This window comes from Macrotis lagotis, chromosome 1 (assembly GCF_037893015.1).
Source record: "Macrotis lagotis isolate mMagLag1 chromosome 1, bilby.v1.9.chrom.fasta, whole genome shotgun sequence".
Taxonomy (NCBI): Eukaryota; Metazoa; Chordata; class Mammalia; order Peramelemorphia; family Peramelidae; genus Macrotis; species Macrotis lagotis.
Window position 1 is genome coordinate 78,489,585 of NC_133658.1, and position 14,797 is coordinate 78,504,381.

A 14,797-nucleotide genomic window follows, 5' to 3' on the forward strand; every position below is an offset into this window, starting at 1 on the left:
TTTCCTTTTACTTAAATCAGATTAACCAAAAATGTATCAATTTTATTGTTGTTTCTCATAAAACTAACACAATTCAATTTATTATTTCAAGTTTTTTGTTTTGATTTTATTAATTTCTCCTTTGATTTTTCAGTATTTCAAATTTACTATTTAATGGGTGATTTTTAATTTGTTCATTTTTCTAGCTTCCTGCATCGATCTCCTCCTTCTCTATTTTATTCATATAAAAATTTAGAAATATAAAATTTCCTCTAATAACTGCTTTGATTGAATCCCAGAAGTTTTGGTATGATGTTTCATCATTGTCATTGTCTTGGATGAAATAGTTGAATATTTCTATGATTTGTTGTTTGGTCCACTCATTTTTTAAAATTAGGCTATTTATCTTCCCTACCATGCTTCATCACTGGTTTTCTATAGCTATTCTTTGTTCTTGCATTACTAAACTTTTCACAGTTTAAAAATATCACCCACAGCTGGCCTGTCATGTCAGAGACAGATCATTGCCCACTAAGACTTGCCATTAGGTATGTACAGGAAAGAGTATCATGGCCTCTTCCTTAGGCACATTGGGATTTTTTTTCTTTTTTCTTTCATTTTTGCCAAGGCAATGGGGTTAAGTAGTTTTTCCAAGGTTACACAGCTAGGTAATTATTAAGTGTCTGAGGTCAGATTTGAACTTAGCTCCTCCTGACTCCAGGGTTGGTGCTCTATCCACTGCACCACCTAGCTGCCCCAATGTATACTCATTTGAATAACAGACATCTAGGTCCAAGTACAGTTATCTTGTACTGATTGTTAGTGGATCAACCATAGTGGCAGATAAAGCCTTGATGACAATGAGGTTTATACTTTAAGCTGTAGGGAAAAAAGGTCCTCTTGAGGTGATCAAAATCTATCTATGTCCCCAAATGCTAATTTAACTATTCACAGTTTCTTTTCATTTCTATTCATTTTTTTCTTCCATATGATCCTCAATTTCCATATTTGTAGGATAAGTGTAATAATACTTATACCACCTTTCTCATAAGTCTATTGTGAGGAAAATGCTTATAGTGCAAGGGAGTGGTGAACAATTCACAGAGAGAACTTTAACATACTCTATTGCTATTAACAAGGGGTGGTGGAGAACAGTTGTTATCACAAACAGTGTCTGTGTGTGGCCTCTGGGTCCACATAGCTCCCATTTATGTGTCACTTGAAACAAAGAGCCCATATGATATAAATGAACAACTGTTTTTCATACGACACGCAGAGTAAGAATATGTTTCAAATTGCCATATAAGAGTGGAGAATATAGAGCAAGGAAGTAGGAAACTAGACCCTCACAGTCCAATTTCAGCAGGAAACTGAAAAGGGTTAATGTCTCATGTCTGGGTTTCTTAGCCCTCATGTAAGTATATGTCAGGGGCCTAAAACCATAACAGTCAAACTGGTTTTCACCAGTTGACTGCTTTAGAAAACTGTCTCTGTCTATGGTTTTAGAATTTAGCAATTTAGACCTTTAGAAAAGACACAAACTAACCAATGATTCCAAAAGCAAGACTGTTATTTGACACATTTTAACTTATGCATAGGAAAGCTGGAGGTTTAATAGGATACCTAGGATTGAGATGACAGGGAAAGAGGAAGGTAACAAGGGAGAATACTGATAGAGCAACCACTTGACCTCATTGCAGTGGTGTCCAGGCCACATCAAAAGAGGAAAGTAGTTAATGAATGTTTTTTATAGAGGCTTTTCCTTAACCTTAATACTCCTAGCCAGCTATCCTATCACCTTGGCTGTCATTAAGGCAGAGTAATCAAGGCTTTGTCTCACAGCAGCAGAAACAATAGGGGTCCTTTAGTAATAAAACAAAACTTAGCTCCTAAAAAGTAGATAGGATTATTAGTTACTTCTTCTCTTGAGGACCAATGCCCCAAGTGACCTTCTCCAATATACCTCCTGTTTTATTCCAACTTAAAAAGTTGATTTGATGGTATGTTTTGTGCCACTTACTCTGGTAGTTATACATGTTGCTAAGTATAACTCATAATTTGTCATTTTAATAAATTGGAGTCCTGTCTTTCTTCTCTCAGGGCCTGCAACAGTAGGCTGAAACTTCACCCAGCCCAGGCATCACTCAAATTTGGAATAGATTTCAAATGAATAGCCTTCAGTAAAATTGAGGAGGCTTAGAATGATTTGTTGAAACTCATAACCAAAAATAGCAAAGGAAGGCGCAGTGATACCCCCTTCCCATGATGCAAAATTTTAGGTGGTGGATTGGAAAGTAATAGGATGTACCCTCTGGTGAAGGTCCAGAGTCTTTGTAGCATTTTCAGCCAAAGAGTCTATAGTAGTAGTAGCTAAGCTGATGGTGATATAAAGGAGCCAAATAGTATAAACCAGTAGTAAAAGATGCTTTATTTTTTGTTTATGTTTTCCCAGGAAAACTTCTTCAATATGAAAAAAGTAGAATTTTAACTATGCCATGCTAGAAACTTTTTGAGAGAGTTTCATCAGCCAGTTATAGTTAGAATTGAGTTCAGTTGAACCAAAAAGTATACCAGTTGTGAGAACAGGATATAGTCCCGGGAGAGTAAGACCATAGATTCCTTTGATTTCACCACAGTTTTTATAAGGAGAAGGTAGTGTTATTTGGGTTCTGTAGGATTGTTTTATGACCTTGACATTATACTTATGCAGGAAAGCAATAAAATATGGTTAAGGATAGTATACTTACATTAGGAATGGAAGTTTCTAGCAGTTCTGTATTCTAGAAAAAGGCATGGTGTGGGAAGAAGGAATGTAAATTAAATCTTGTGGATAGGAGAGACCAAAAAAAAGTCAAAGTTCTACTTAAAAATGAGTTGCTATTATGTGATTTATTGCATTTAAAGAGATCTTTACTCACTGAAGATCATGTCAGTATGGCTGCTCCTAATCTGGAAATAGGCAGTACTTCAGGAAATTGGCAGAGCTCTTTCTCAGTTACACAGTGATCCATATCTATCATGTTTTCCATTTATCTTCATTATGAAAGATCCATCTTAAAAAAAAATTTCAAGACTGAATCAAATTTGAGATATTTCAATGTGGGCACTTCCTCCAATGATGCAGACATAGCCCACTCATGCCTTATAATATTGAATGACTTTTGATATTGATTAACAATGCATTCAAGTCTACTCTCAACCATCATTAATTTCACTATTGTTCTGTCTTAACCCTCAATTTAATTCTTCATATGCTGTGACTGACCATGACTCACCATCATACAGCATCATGAAAAGAATATTGAAGTTTAAAAGATGGGCTTTTGTTTCAGCAAGAAACTGGGCATTGTTAAAAACATTTCACAGTTTCCTAAAGATAATTCAACCCACTCACTGTTTAATATTTGGTACAGCTTAATATTCTTATGCAGTATCTGTCCAAATTCTGTGTCCTTATGGACTAGCTCTTTTATATCATAATCTGGATAACTGGTGTTTTCTGCCTTCAAATGAACCAAAGTAATGCCCAGGAAATATATATTATTCTAAACTAGTTGTGTATGACCAAGAGGAACATAATGTTTGAAAAATTATAAATTGGACTAAATGACCAACTCATTCATCACTAAAGTCTCTTCTATCCCTCAAATTCTATTACTCTTTGAGATCCTCAACTTGGGAAAACAACAGGGCTGCCCCCAAGCTCTTGGAAAATAGACCCAAGAAAACATGGGAACCTTGAAACAACCCACATGTCCCTCGTCTAGTTCAAACATTTTGCCATTTTTGGTGATACTTTTGAGATGGTAGCAAGAGGCCAAAGAAACAGCATTAGTTTCAAATTCTAACTTTACCACTCCCTAGCCAGGTGACCTCAAATGGACAAATCATTTGACCTTTCTAAGCCTTTTATTACTCTTCTATACAACAGGAATAATGAAGTTAATTATCTATTTAGCAGAGTTGTTGGGAGAATCCTTTAAATAAATATTAAGAGGAATGTGCTGGAGCAGACTAAATTAGCCCACTAGAGCCAATTATTAAAATTTAAATTTAAGTACACCTTAGAAATTGGTATTTACAAAAAATGGGGCTTGATTTGTTGTTTTATTGATTCTCTTGAATTAAAAAAAGTGAAAGGGAAAATGTTACTAATGCAGATTAAACACAAAAGTGTGTCATGTATATATATTTTGGAGAGCTGGTTATCAGCAAATCTCTGAGTGTATACAAAGTATTTTTAAAATTTATTTTTTATTTTATTTAATTTTTCCCTAGTTACATGCAAATGCAAGTTTCAACTTTTTTTCACTTTTAAAACCTTGAGTTCCAAAATCTCTCCCTTCTTCACACCCACTTCCCCTCATTGCGAAAGCAACTTTTTTTGATATAGGTTAAAAATGTGTAGTCATGAAAAACATTACCACAATAGTCACATTGTAAAAGTAAATATAACCTCCTCCCTCCCCCATAAAAAGAGAAACCTCAAGGAAAATAAAGAAAAAAAAGTATGCTTCAATCTGTATTCAGACTCTATCAGCTCTGTCTTTGAGATGGATAGCATTCTTTATTATAGGACCTTCAGAGTTCTTTTGGGACAAAGCATTTCTGAAAAAAAAGGTAAGTCATTCACAGCTGATCATCCTACAACATTGCTATTAATTTGTATATAGTACATTTCCCATTTCATCTCTAATATAAATATTTTGCTGAGTGTATTTACTCCCTAACTGATGGGTGTCCCCTCAATTTCTAGTTCCTTGCCAGAAATATAAATAAATATAAATACTTTTATACATATGAATCTTTTTTCTTCCTGTTTTTCATCTCATCTGGAATATAGACTTGATAGTGGCATTTCTAGGTCAAAAGGGTAGACATGGTTTTATAAACCTTTGGCTATAGTTGCAAATTTCTCTACAGAATTTCTGAATTCTTTCACAACACCTCCAAAAGAGTATTAAATGTCTCATTTTTCCTACATCCCCTCCAACGTTTCTCATTTTCTCTTTCTGTCCTATTAGTCAATCCAATAGGTATAAGGTAATACCTCAGAATTATTCCAACTACATTTCTCCTATTAATAGTGAGTTAGAATATTTTAAAAAATAATTTAAATAGATATCATTGATAACCTCATCTGAAAACTGTTCATATCTTTTGATCATTTATCAATTGGGGAATGACTCTTATTTTTTATAATTTTGATTCAGTTCTCTATGTTTGAGAAATGAGTTCTTTATCAAAGAAACTTATTTCAATATTTTTTCCAATTTCTATTGCTAATTGTATTTCTCTCTGTTCTATTCTCCCCATCCTAATTTATTCTGTTCTCTCTGTTTTCACTCATTCCCTCCTCAAAGATATTTTGCATCTGCCTACCCCTTCCCACAATCTTCCCTCCCTTCTCACACCTATCCCCCATCCTCTTTCTTCTATTATTTTCTTCTCCTGTTTTCCTCTAGGGAAAGACAGTTTTCTATACTCAAGTGAGTGTCATGTTATTTCCTTCTCTATGTCAATTTTGATAAGAATAAGGTTCATTCACTTCCCCTCACCTCCCTCCTGTCATTCCATTACAAACATTTTTCCTTGCCTCTTTTATGTAAAATAACTTACCCTTTTCTACTTACCCCTTTCTCCCAGTACATTCTTCTCTCAAACATTAACTACTACATCTTTTTAACATGTAATCCCTTCAAATTAAACTCCCATCTTTGCCTTGTCTATGTATGCTCTTTCTAACTGCCCTAATAAATAAGAAAGTTCATGAATTATCAATATCATCTTCCCATGAAGGAATATAAGCAATTCAACATCATCAAATCTCTTATGATTTATCTTTCCAGTTTACCTTTTTATGCTTCACTTGAGTCTCTGATTTGAAGATCAAATTTTCTTCAGCTCTGATCACTGAATGTCCATCTTTTCCCCTGAAAGAGTATGTTCAATTTTGCTAAGTAGTGGATTATTGGTTATAATCCAAGCTCTTTTATCATATTCTAAACCCTATAGTCCTTCAATGTAGAAGCTGATAAATCCCATGTTATCCTGACTATGGCTCTACTATATTTGAATTGTTTCTTTCTGACTGCTTAACAATAGTTTCTACTTGACTTGAGAGCTCTGGAATTTTTCTTATAAAATTCCTCGTAGTTTTCAATTTGGGGTCTCTTTCAAGAGGTGATAGCTGTATTCTTTCAATTACTATTTTACCCTCTACTTCTAAAATATCAGGGTATTATTCCTTGATAATTTCTAGAAAAATGATGTCTCGGCTCTTATTTTTGGTCATGGCTTTCAGGTAGACCAATAATTTTTAAATTATCTCTTCTGGATCTGTTCTCCAGGACAGTCTTTTTTTCCCCCAATAAGATACTTCACATTTTCTTGTAATTTTTCATTCTTTTAGTGTTGTTTTATTGTTTATTGATTTCTCACAAAGTCACCAGCTTCCCTCCATTCCATTTTATATTTTAAGGAAGTATTTTCTTCACTGAATTTTTGTATCTCCTTTTTCATTGAACTAATTCTGTTATTTTACAGCACTCTTCTCTTCATTGACTTTTTGGCCATTTGACTTTATTTTTCCATTTATCCCAGTCTGTTTTTAAGATGTTATTTACTTCAATATTTTTTTTTATCTCTTTACTACGTTGTCGACTCAGTTTTCATGACTTTCCTGCATCGCTCATTGCTCTTCTTAATTTTTCCTCTACCTCCTTTAGTTGATTTTAAAAATCCATTTTGAACTCTTCCATAACCTGAGACCAAGTCATACTTTTCTTGAAGGCTTTGAAAGTAGAAACTTTGACTGTGTTATCTTCTTCTGAGTGTGTATTTTGATCTTTCATATAACCATATGGACCAACTGACCATAGTTGAAATTTTTCTTTTGTTTCTTGCTCATTTCCCCAGCCTATGACTTGATTTTAGCTTTTTATTAAGATGGGCGCTCTATTTCCAGGGTGGAGGATGCCTTGTCCCAAGTTTTTGAGGGTTTTGCAACTATTTTCAGTGATACTTCTAGGGACCTACATATTTTCAATTCTTCCATGGTTTTATGGGAGGCCATGACTATTCTCCTGGTCTGTACTTTGGTCTGTGGGTGACCAAAAGCTCTCCTTTTTTGCCCTGAAACTGTGAGGAGGGTCATTGCTCCAATGTGGAAGCAAGCTTCTTTCTGCTCATCTTCCTGGGACTGGGGCCCCAGACTATAACTCTGATGTGAGAATGGGTAGATCAAAAAGACCCTGTGACCTCCTTCCAACCCCCTTATGGATCAAGAGCTTCAGAAGCAGTTGCCTCAACTGATTCAGTGGCTCCCAAAGGCTGCTCCTGTTCTGCTGGGGCTGAGTCTGTGTTGCTAGGGTCTGCATTCTCTCTCATCCTGCAATGGCAGACTTTTTCTGCTAACCTTCCAAGGTGGCCTTGGCAGCCTCTGTGCTGAGAGGTCTGGAACCACCATCACTGCCACTGACTCACTTGCCCAGTTTCCTGATCCTGGATGACTAGGGCTGGTTCATTCCTGCACAGCTTCACTACCTGGAGCTTCTCTCTCATCCTGGTATAGCAGACCCTTCTCAAAAATCTCCCAAGTATTTTTGGGCTGGAAATTTGTTTCTCTAAGTCTCTTTGTGGGTTCTAACTTTCTGAGATTTGATTAGGGTAATTATTTAAAGGAATTTGGAGTGATTTGGGGGGAGGGCTTAGGTGAATCCTGCCTTTACTCTGCCATCTTGGTTCAGCCTACACAAAATATTTTTTAAACATTAAAGTACTAGTAAGTTGTTTTTATAAACATGGTGAAGCCTTTTAAAAGAGAGCTACAATCCAAATCCACAGCTGTAGTGCCTTCAAGTGAGCTGAAAGTCTAAACACCACATGTCACTATGAAACAATGTTTCCTGAGGCTGCTTTGAATAAAGCAAATCATTGTTTTATTCGTAATCTATTCCTTTTTTCATCTTGTTCTACTGGATCTACTCTATGTGGATCCAATGTTTCACCTTATCCTACATTTTCTTTCTTGGCCCTTTGATGCCCTTTAGATTGCTCCTGATTATTTGAACTCTTGATTGAAAAACAGTGCTTAGATGCCTTATGTCTTAGTTCTTGTTAAATCTAACTTGTTAAGCAAAGCTATCCAGTGGAGGTGGGGGAGGCATTTAGGATGTTGATGGTCTAAAATGACAGATTAGGAAATGTTTCATAAATGACTGTTAATCAATTGATTGCTATTATTTTTGTGTGCCTTAGAAAAAAAGACTCTAGGACAAGCATCTTTATAGTTTACAGAGTTCAGCTGGAAAAGGAGAGGAGAGAAAGAAATTAAATGTTGCATCCAAGACTTACAGATTTGGTGTTTTGCAATGTTTGCCTTGAGGTTCAGGCCCACAACCATAGTAAGGCAGAATATTGAGGTTTAATAAATTTTAATTTTTCAGCAATATGATATGGCAATCAAAAAAAAAAAGAATGGAATCTTGGATGCTTAAAAAAGTTTCATTCAGTTTGAGGGCTGGGGCATAATTCCTCTAAAAAAATAGTAGTTGCCACACTTTTTGATTATATTCCCTGTCAGTAAAAGAAAATTATTGAGTCCACATTCTATTTATACATATATATGAATTTATTTGTAAATCACATGCATGCTTTACTGTACGTACATTATAAAACATAGACATATGCACAAATACAAATTACAACAAACAATGGACTATTTGAATGAACATAATAACTCTTCAGGAGTCACGTTTTCTGCATGAAGAAAATCACCACAAAGGAAAAATGATAAGCAAAGTAAATTATCTTTGAATTCAATGCATCAGAAAGTTTCTTTTATAAATACATTCTTCTTTCTTTTCATAGTTCTGCTTCATGAATATTTAATTTTCTATTCATATTTGGATATTTTGAATGTCTTTGTATAAAGATGAGGAATAACAAGAAGGCCAATTTGGTTAGATTGTACAATGCATGAAGGACAGAAACATACAACAAATCTAGAAAGGTAGATTGGAGTCAGGTTGTGAAAGTCTTTAATGACAAACATTAGAGTTTATATTTGATCCCAGAATGAACAAGTAGCTATTGAGGTTTCTTGAATTGAGGGGATTGTGGTCAGATCTACTTTAGGAAAGCCACTTTGTGATTGTATGAATGATGGATTAAAGAAGGGAAATACTTGAGATAGGAAACCAATTAGAACTCTGTTGTCACAGCCATAGTCACAAATTGAGTGGTTGGGATGACTCTGTTGCTGTAAGTATCAAGTCCGGTTTAGGTTAAAACAGCCCTGAAGAGCTTACCCCACCCATATCAAAGGGGAAGTTAGAGGCTTGCACAGCTATGGGAGGGTAGAATGAATAATTGACCAGAGATAAGGCTTGAAGAGTGGGTGGTATTAAGTACCACTATTGGTTACTTCAGGAAGGGTGGACTGGGATGCTCACCCTCCAGTTAGTTGATCCCATATTATTTCTATCTGAAGACCCATGCTATAGAGCAAAACAATGTGTTTCTTTCTTATATCCCCCTCCCAACAGTTCAGAGAAGTAAAGTTAAAGTCCATATAACCTAATGTGAATCTTTTTTGTATGGTGATAATTAATGGCAGGATGGAGACAACCTAGCCAAAGGCATCATCAAAAGTTAGCAAAAACAGTATTCTTTTAGAGGAGATTCTCCAAGCCAGAGAGATCAGAAGGACTGGAGATGAGCAGAATGCTTCAAATGGGTTGAGGTCTGGCAACTGGAGAGAAGCAGCATATCATCAGACAGAAAACTCTGGGTAACACAAACTGGTTCTTAGCCAGGGAAGTACCTGTGGGAAAGAAAGCTCTGGGTTAGCAATGAGATCTCAAAGAGATAGGAAAGGGTTGGGGGAAGAAGGAATGCAGAAAGGAGGGTTCTCCTAAGTTCTACCAATAAGCAATTGCTTAAGACCACTTTTTTTTTAATATGTTCAATCCATAAGAAAAAGCAGACTAAATGCTCAAAGTTGGTAAAGAAATTAAAACAAATTTAATCTAGTTTCCAGATTTTACAGATTAAATCCTGAAACAGGATTTCAATGGGGTGGGTGTGAGTACACCTGCTAAGATTTTTAATTTTCTTACCATATAGCTCCAGCTAGGCCCCACCCTAATCCATAAACATGAGTTTTAATTTTGGTAGAGCAGAATACAGTTATAGTGGTTATATGGACAGAAAAGGAGAAACTGAGGGGAAAAATTGATTTTGCAATTGAGGCAGTGTTTCATTTAATGTCTTTCAAGCAGAAATCTTAATGGAGGTCTAACTAGACCTCTGCTTCCTCACCACCACCCATCACTCTAGGGCTATGCATTAGGTCTTCTATTATCTATATATTTTCATCTGGAGATCTTATTATCAGCTCCTTGAGATTTAATTATGTAGGCAATGCTCAAATATATACCTACATGTACATGCACATAAATTTTTATACATTTATATATAAATATATAAATTTCATATATATATGTATATATATATATATATATATACACATACACAAAAATATGTGCATCTGTTTGTGGATATGTCAGCCCTCAACTAAGTTCTAGTCCTTTATCATCCATCTGCTAGATCTTCCCTCATGAATGTCCCCTAGTATTATCTTAAATTCAGTTATCTAAAATGAAACTCATTACATTTTTCTCTAAATTTCCAAATTTCCTTCTTCCTGCAAAGGGCAACACCAGTCTTTTAAGATCCCAGTTTTGAAACCTTGTAATCATCTTTAACTCTTTAGTCTTCATGATTTCCCATCCAATTAGTTGCCAAGACTCCTTGGTTCTATCTACACAACATCTCTCACTTTTATCTCCTCTGCTCAAAAATCTGCCACCCAGTTCTGTTCCTATTTAACTCTCACCGGAGTTTGGCAATAGCTTCTAACTAGTCTTCCTTCTTCCAGGCCTTCCCCTCTCAAATCTACCCTTCACAGAAATGCCAAATTAATATTCTTAAAGTACAGATCTTCCTATGCCACTCTTCTGTTCACAAACTCCAATGACTTCTTATTGGCTCTTGGATAAAATATAAACTCTTCTGTTTGGTACTTAAAACTCTTTACAACATGCCTCAAATCTATCATTTCAGACTGGTTTCACATTAATCTCCCTCCCATATACTACCTGCCTTTCAAATTGTCCTATTATATGTTCCCTTCACATGATATTTATCTCCCATATCCATGTTTCTGTACAAGCTTGGAGTACCTTCCCTACCATACTCATCTCCACCCCTTGGAAACCCTGGCTTGCCTTAAAAAAACTCATCTTTGAAATTCCTAATTCTCTCTGGTTTCTCGACTCAATTATTTTGTATTGATATATCTGCCTATATTTTGGATACTTCCAGTAAAAAAAAAATATTTTGAGGGCAGGGCTGTTTCAATTTTGGTTTTGCTTCACTGGCACCTAGGAATGTGTTTAATTAAATTGGTTTACAGAGTTGGGGCTTCCCTTGAAGAAGCATGGTATGAATGCTTGTGGCTATGGCCAAGGCTAAAGACATTAACAAGTGAAATAGACTGAGGAACAAATGGGATTTCAAGGGGAAAGTCTTTAGGTTTCAGAGTAGATAGAATTATAAATCACATAGGAACTAGGGAATGCTAAGAACTGTAGTTCTACTCCCTAGGCAGCAAGAGTATAAAGATTCTATGCCTCAAACCTAAAAGGACTCTTTGTACCAGTGACATAATTCCTGACATCCCCAGCATCCCATAAAAGTCCCTATCTAAATAGTTTCCCTTCTTCTCAAACCTATATTCCATGATAGCTATATATACCACCACAGAATTACGATATACATACATATCCATAGTACTATATCCTACTGTGCTCTCCTACTCTTTGACAACTGTATTTTTATGAGTGAAGAAACCTTTTAAAATCTTTTAAAATCCATTCCTTGTGTTGGGTCCATTGTTTACATCATCTTGATACTTAAAATCAGGTTAGTTGTCATGGGGGGGGGATGGTGGGAGAAAGCTTTAAATCAAATTTGCCATTCCTGGGTTCCTGACTACTCAATTCTTTCCTGTCATTGGCCCCTTTAGACCATTGTTACTATTTATCCCCAATTTGGTAACACTCTTCCTTTTCTGAAAGACCTCTTCTAGATCCCTATTATTGAGAGAATAAAATTCACAGAACTTGGGTTGGGAAGAAACTCCAAAATTGTTTAAAGCGAAAATAAAACTTGTAAAAGAAAGTATTAGAAAAGAAATTGGGTTAGAAATGAGATATTACAATAGTATATTCCAAAAAAGAAAAAGAGGATCATGATGTACCCCCACATTAAAATAGCCTTCATATCAATGGAAACACATTCAACAAAAAAGAGGCATTTGAGTCATTTCTGCAAAAGAAACAAGAGGGGAGAATATTCAACCTATAAACAATCCAAACAAAACTGAAACAGAAGCAGAGTAAATAAACACAATTATCCAGGAAAAAAATTGAGCTATGAAAGCAATTCTTTCTTGATTCTAGGCTGTCCTAAAAACAAAGAGGGATCAGAAAGGGGCAAAAAGTTCTTATAAGCCTCAGATTTTTAAGAGGAAAGGAGCCTGGAATAGTGTTAAAGTTGGCCTAAGGATCAGGAAAGTCTGATTTCAAGCTCTGTCTCTGACACATGTCAGTTGTGTGTTCCTGAACAAATCTCTTAACTCTCAAGGACTCCAGGCAACTCTCTAAAACCCACTACAGTGATGAAATCACATGTTTAATCAAAAAGGAAAAAAAATTTGAGGGCGGAATCAGAGGAAGGTAAAATGGAAGTAAGAACTAGATTAATGTTCTGTGGACCAAATCTCATACTTCTCTAAAAGTGAATCAATATCTTCTGTGGGAATGAAAATACAATGTGAAGATTTGTTCAGTCATGCCTGACTCTTCATGACCCCAGGGATTATATTGGCCATGAAATTTTCTTGGCAAAGATACTAGAATGGTTTTCCCTTTCTTTCTCCAGGGGATTAAGACAACCAGAAGTTAAGTGACTTATCCAGTAAGAATCTGCGATCACATTTGAACTCAGGACTTTCTAACTCCAGGCTCAATGCTTTGTCCACTGAGCCACTTAGTTGCCTCCAACAGTGGAAGGTAGCTCTAGTAAAAAGAGGGAAAGAAAGAAGCACAAGAGCTGAATATAGACATCCTTCTAGCTATCATATGAGCAGAGAAGGGACAGTCATTTCTTCAGCCTAGTAACAAAATTTTGGGGGCATGGAAAAATAGAGAAAGTAACAGAAAAGGAAAAGGATGGCAGTAGAAATTGGAACAAGAAAGCCAGTCTAGATCTAGAAGGGAAATAATAGAGTACTATTGAAACCCCAGCCTCCCAGGAAAAAATTTAATAATTGCTATAGCTGACCCAAAATAAAATATTCTATATCAGAACCAGAGGACTCTGTCAGAAATCTTGTGTGTACTGGGTTTAAAGTAGAACCAGATAATCTCAAATAGTTTTCAACTCCAATCTGTGAAATGTCTAAGAGAAGTTTAGATATCTAAGGTAATTCAAGGCAAATAATTTCAGCTCTATCCACAGGTATAGGAGATAGGTATGGACACTACTTCTAAAATTCCACCCTTCATGACTGTATAGTGATTTCCATCTGCTGGCTTCTCACACTCACCTAGGCGGTTGCTTTTTGGAATTTCTTTCTTGGTCCAGGGGTCTTTTCCATGCTCCAACTGAGAAATCACATCTGGTTTGGAAACTGGATGCCCTACTTATAGGTAAAAAGAAAAAAAAAATTAGTGTTAGTGTTGAAGGACAAAAAACAAAATCAGAAATCCATTCTATTCTATGGCTCTTGTGAATCTCCATACACAGAACTCTACATACCCACATCTCCACTGTACTTTTTTGAATAAACTCCCTTATATTCTATATTATTTCCTCCATGGCATCATCCATACTCTCATATTTTGTGAAATCCAGCTTTCCTCTGACACTTTAGTACCCTTTGAAACTTTCTCAAATGGAGGTTACTTTTAATTGCAATTCATATTAGTGGCAGCTACACAGGATAAGAGTGTTGGACTGAGAATCAAGAAAGATCTGTCTTGAAATCTTGCTTCAGAAACTTAGAAGCTGTGGGACCCTGGAAATATCACCCAATCTCTTGGTGCTTTAGTTTTTTCTTTTATAAAATAGCAATAATAATAACACTAAACTTAACGAGAGATTGTAAAGATCAATTGAGAATACATTGTAAAGTACTTGGTAAGCTTCTGAAAGCTAGCTATTGTGATTATTAAAGTATCAGAATGCATACTTTGGTGAAATGCATTTAGAGATAGAAGGACCTCAGTGACTATCTAGTCCAATTCCCAATGAAAGTTGATCCGAATTCTAAAGACCTTAAATATGGGGGTGGGATAACCATCACCTTCCTAAGCAGTACACTTATGAATAGCTCCAATTGTTAGGATTAGTAATAATGATAACTAATAGTTAGATAGGAATTTAAGATCTAAAAAATCCTATACTCATCTCAGCTTATCTTTACAACAAACTTGTGAAGTAGTTTCATCTTCATATTATATAGATGAGGAAATTGTGGTAAACAATACCTTCCTTAAAGACTCAGTTCAAATATTACTTTCTGGAAGAGGTTTTCCTACATATCCCAACTAGTACCTTACTTATGAGGTGACTTCCCAAATATATCCATGGTACATCCATAGTTAATTGCATATTGCCTTTCCAATTAGATTGTAAGCTCCAATAAGGGCAGGTACTATGGTTCTGCCTCACCTGTATCCCTGTAATG

The 14,797-nt window shown here is 35.6% G+C and overlaps 1 protein-coding gene across 4 annotated transcripts in view; it reads right to left on the reverse strand.

Moving 5' to 3' along the window:
• Positions 1-8,646: 8,646 nt before the first annotated feature.
• LOC141500263 (zinc finger protein 69 homolog) overlaps positions 8,647-14,797 on the reverse strand; it is a 46,537-nt gene continuing 40,386 nt past the window's right edge. For 3 of the 4 annotated variants that reach the window (XM_074203340.1, XM_074203334.1, XM_074203349.1), the window contains exons 5-6: positions 13,655-13,750; positions 8,647-9,805 (exon numbers count right to left, since the gene is read on the reverse strand). In XM_074203340.1, coding sequence (XP_074059441.1) covers positions 9,711-9,805; positions 13,655-13,750 — 191 coding nt within the window. In that variant the 3' untranslated portion in view covers positions 8,647-9,710. The remainder of the gene's footprint in view (positions 9,806-13,654; positions 13,751-14,797) is intronic. The other variant, XM_074203357.1, reaches the window with a different exon arrangement.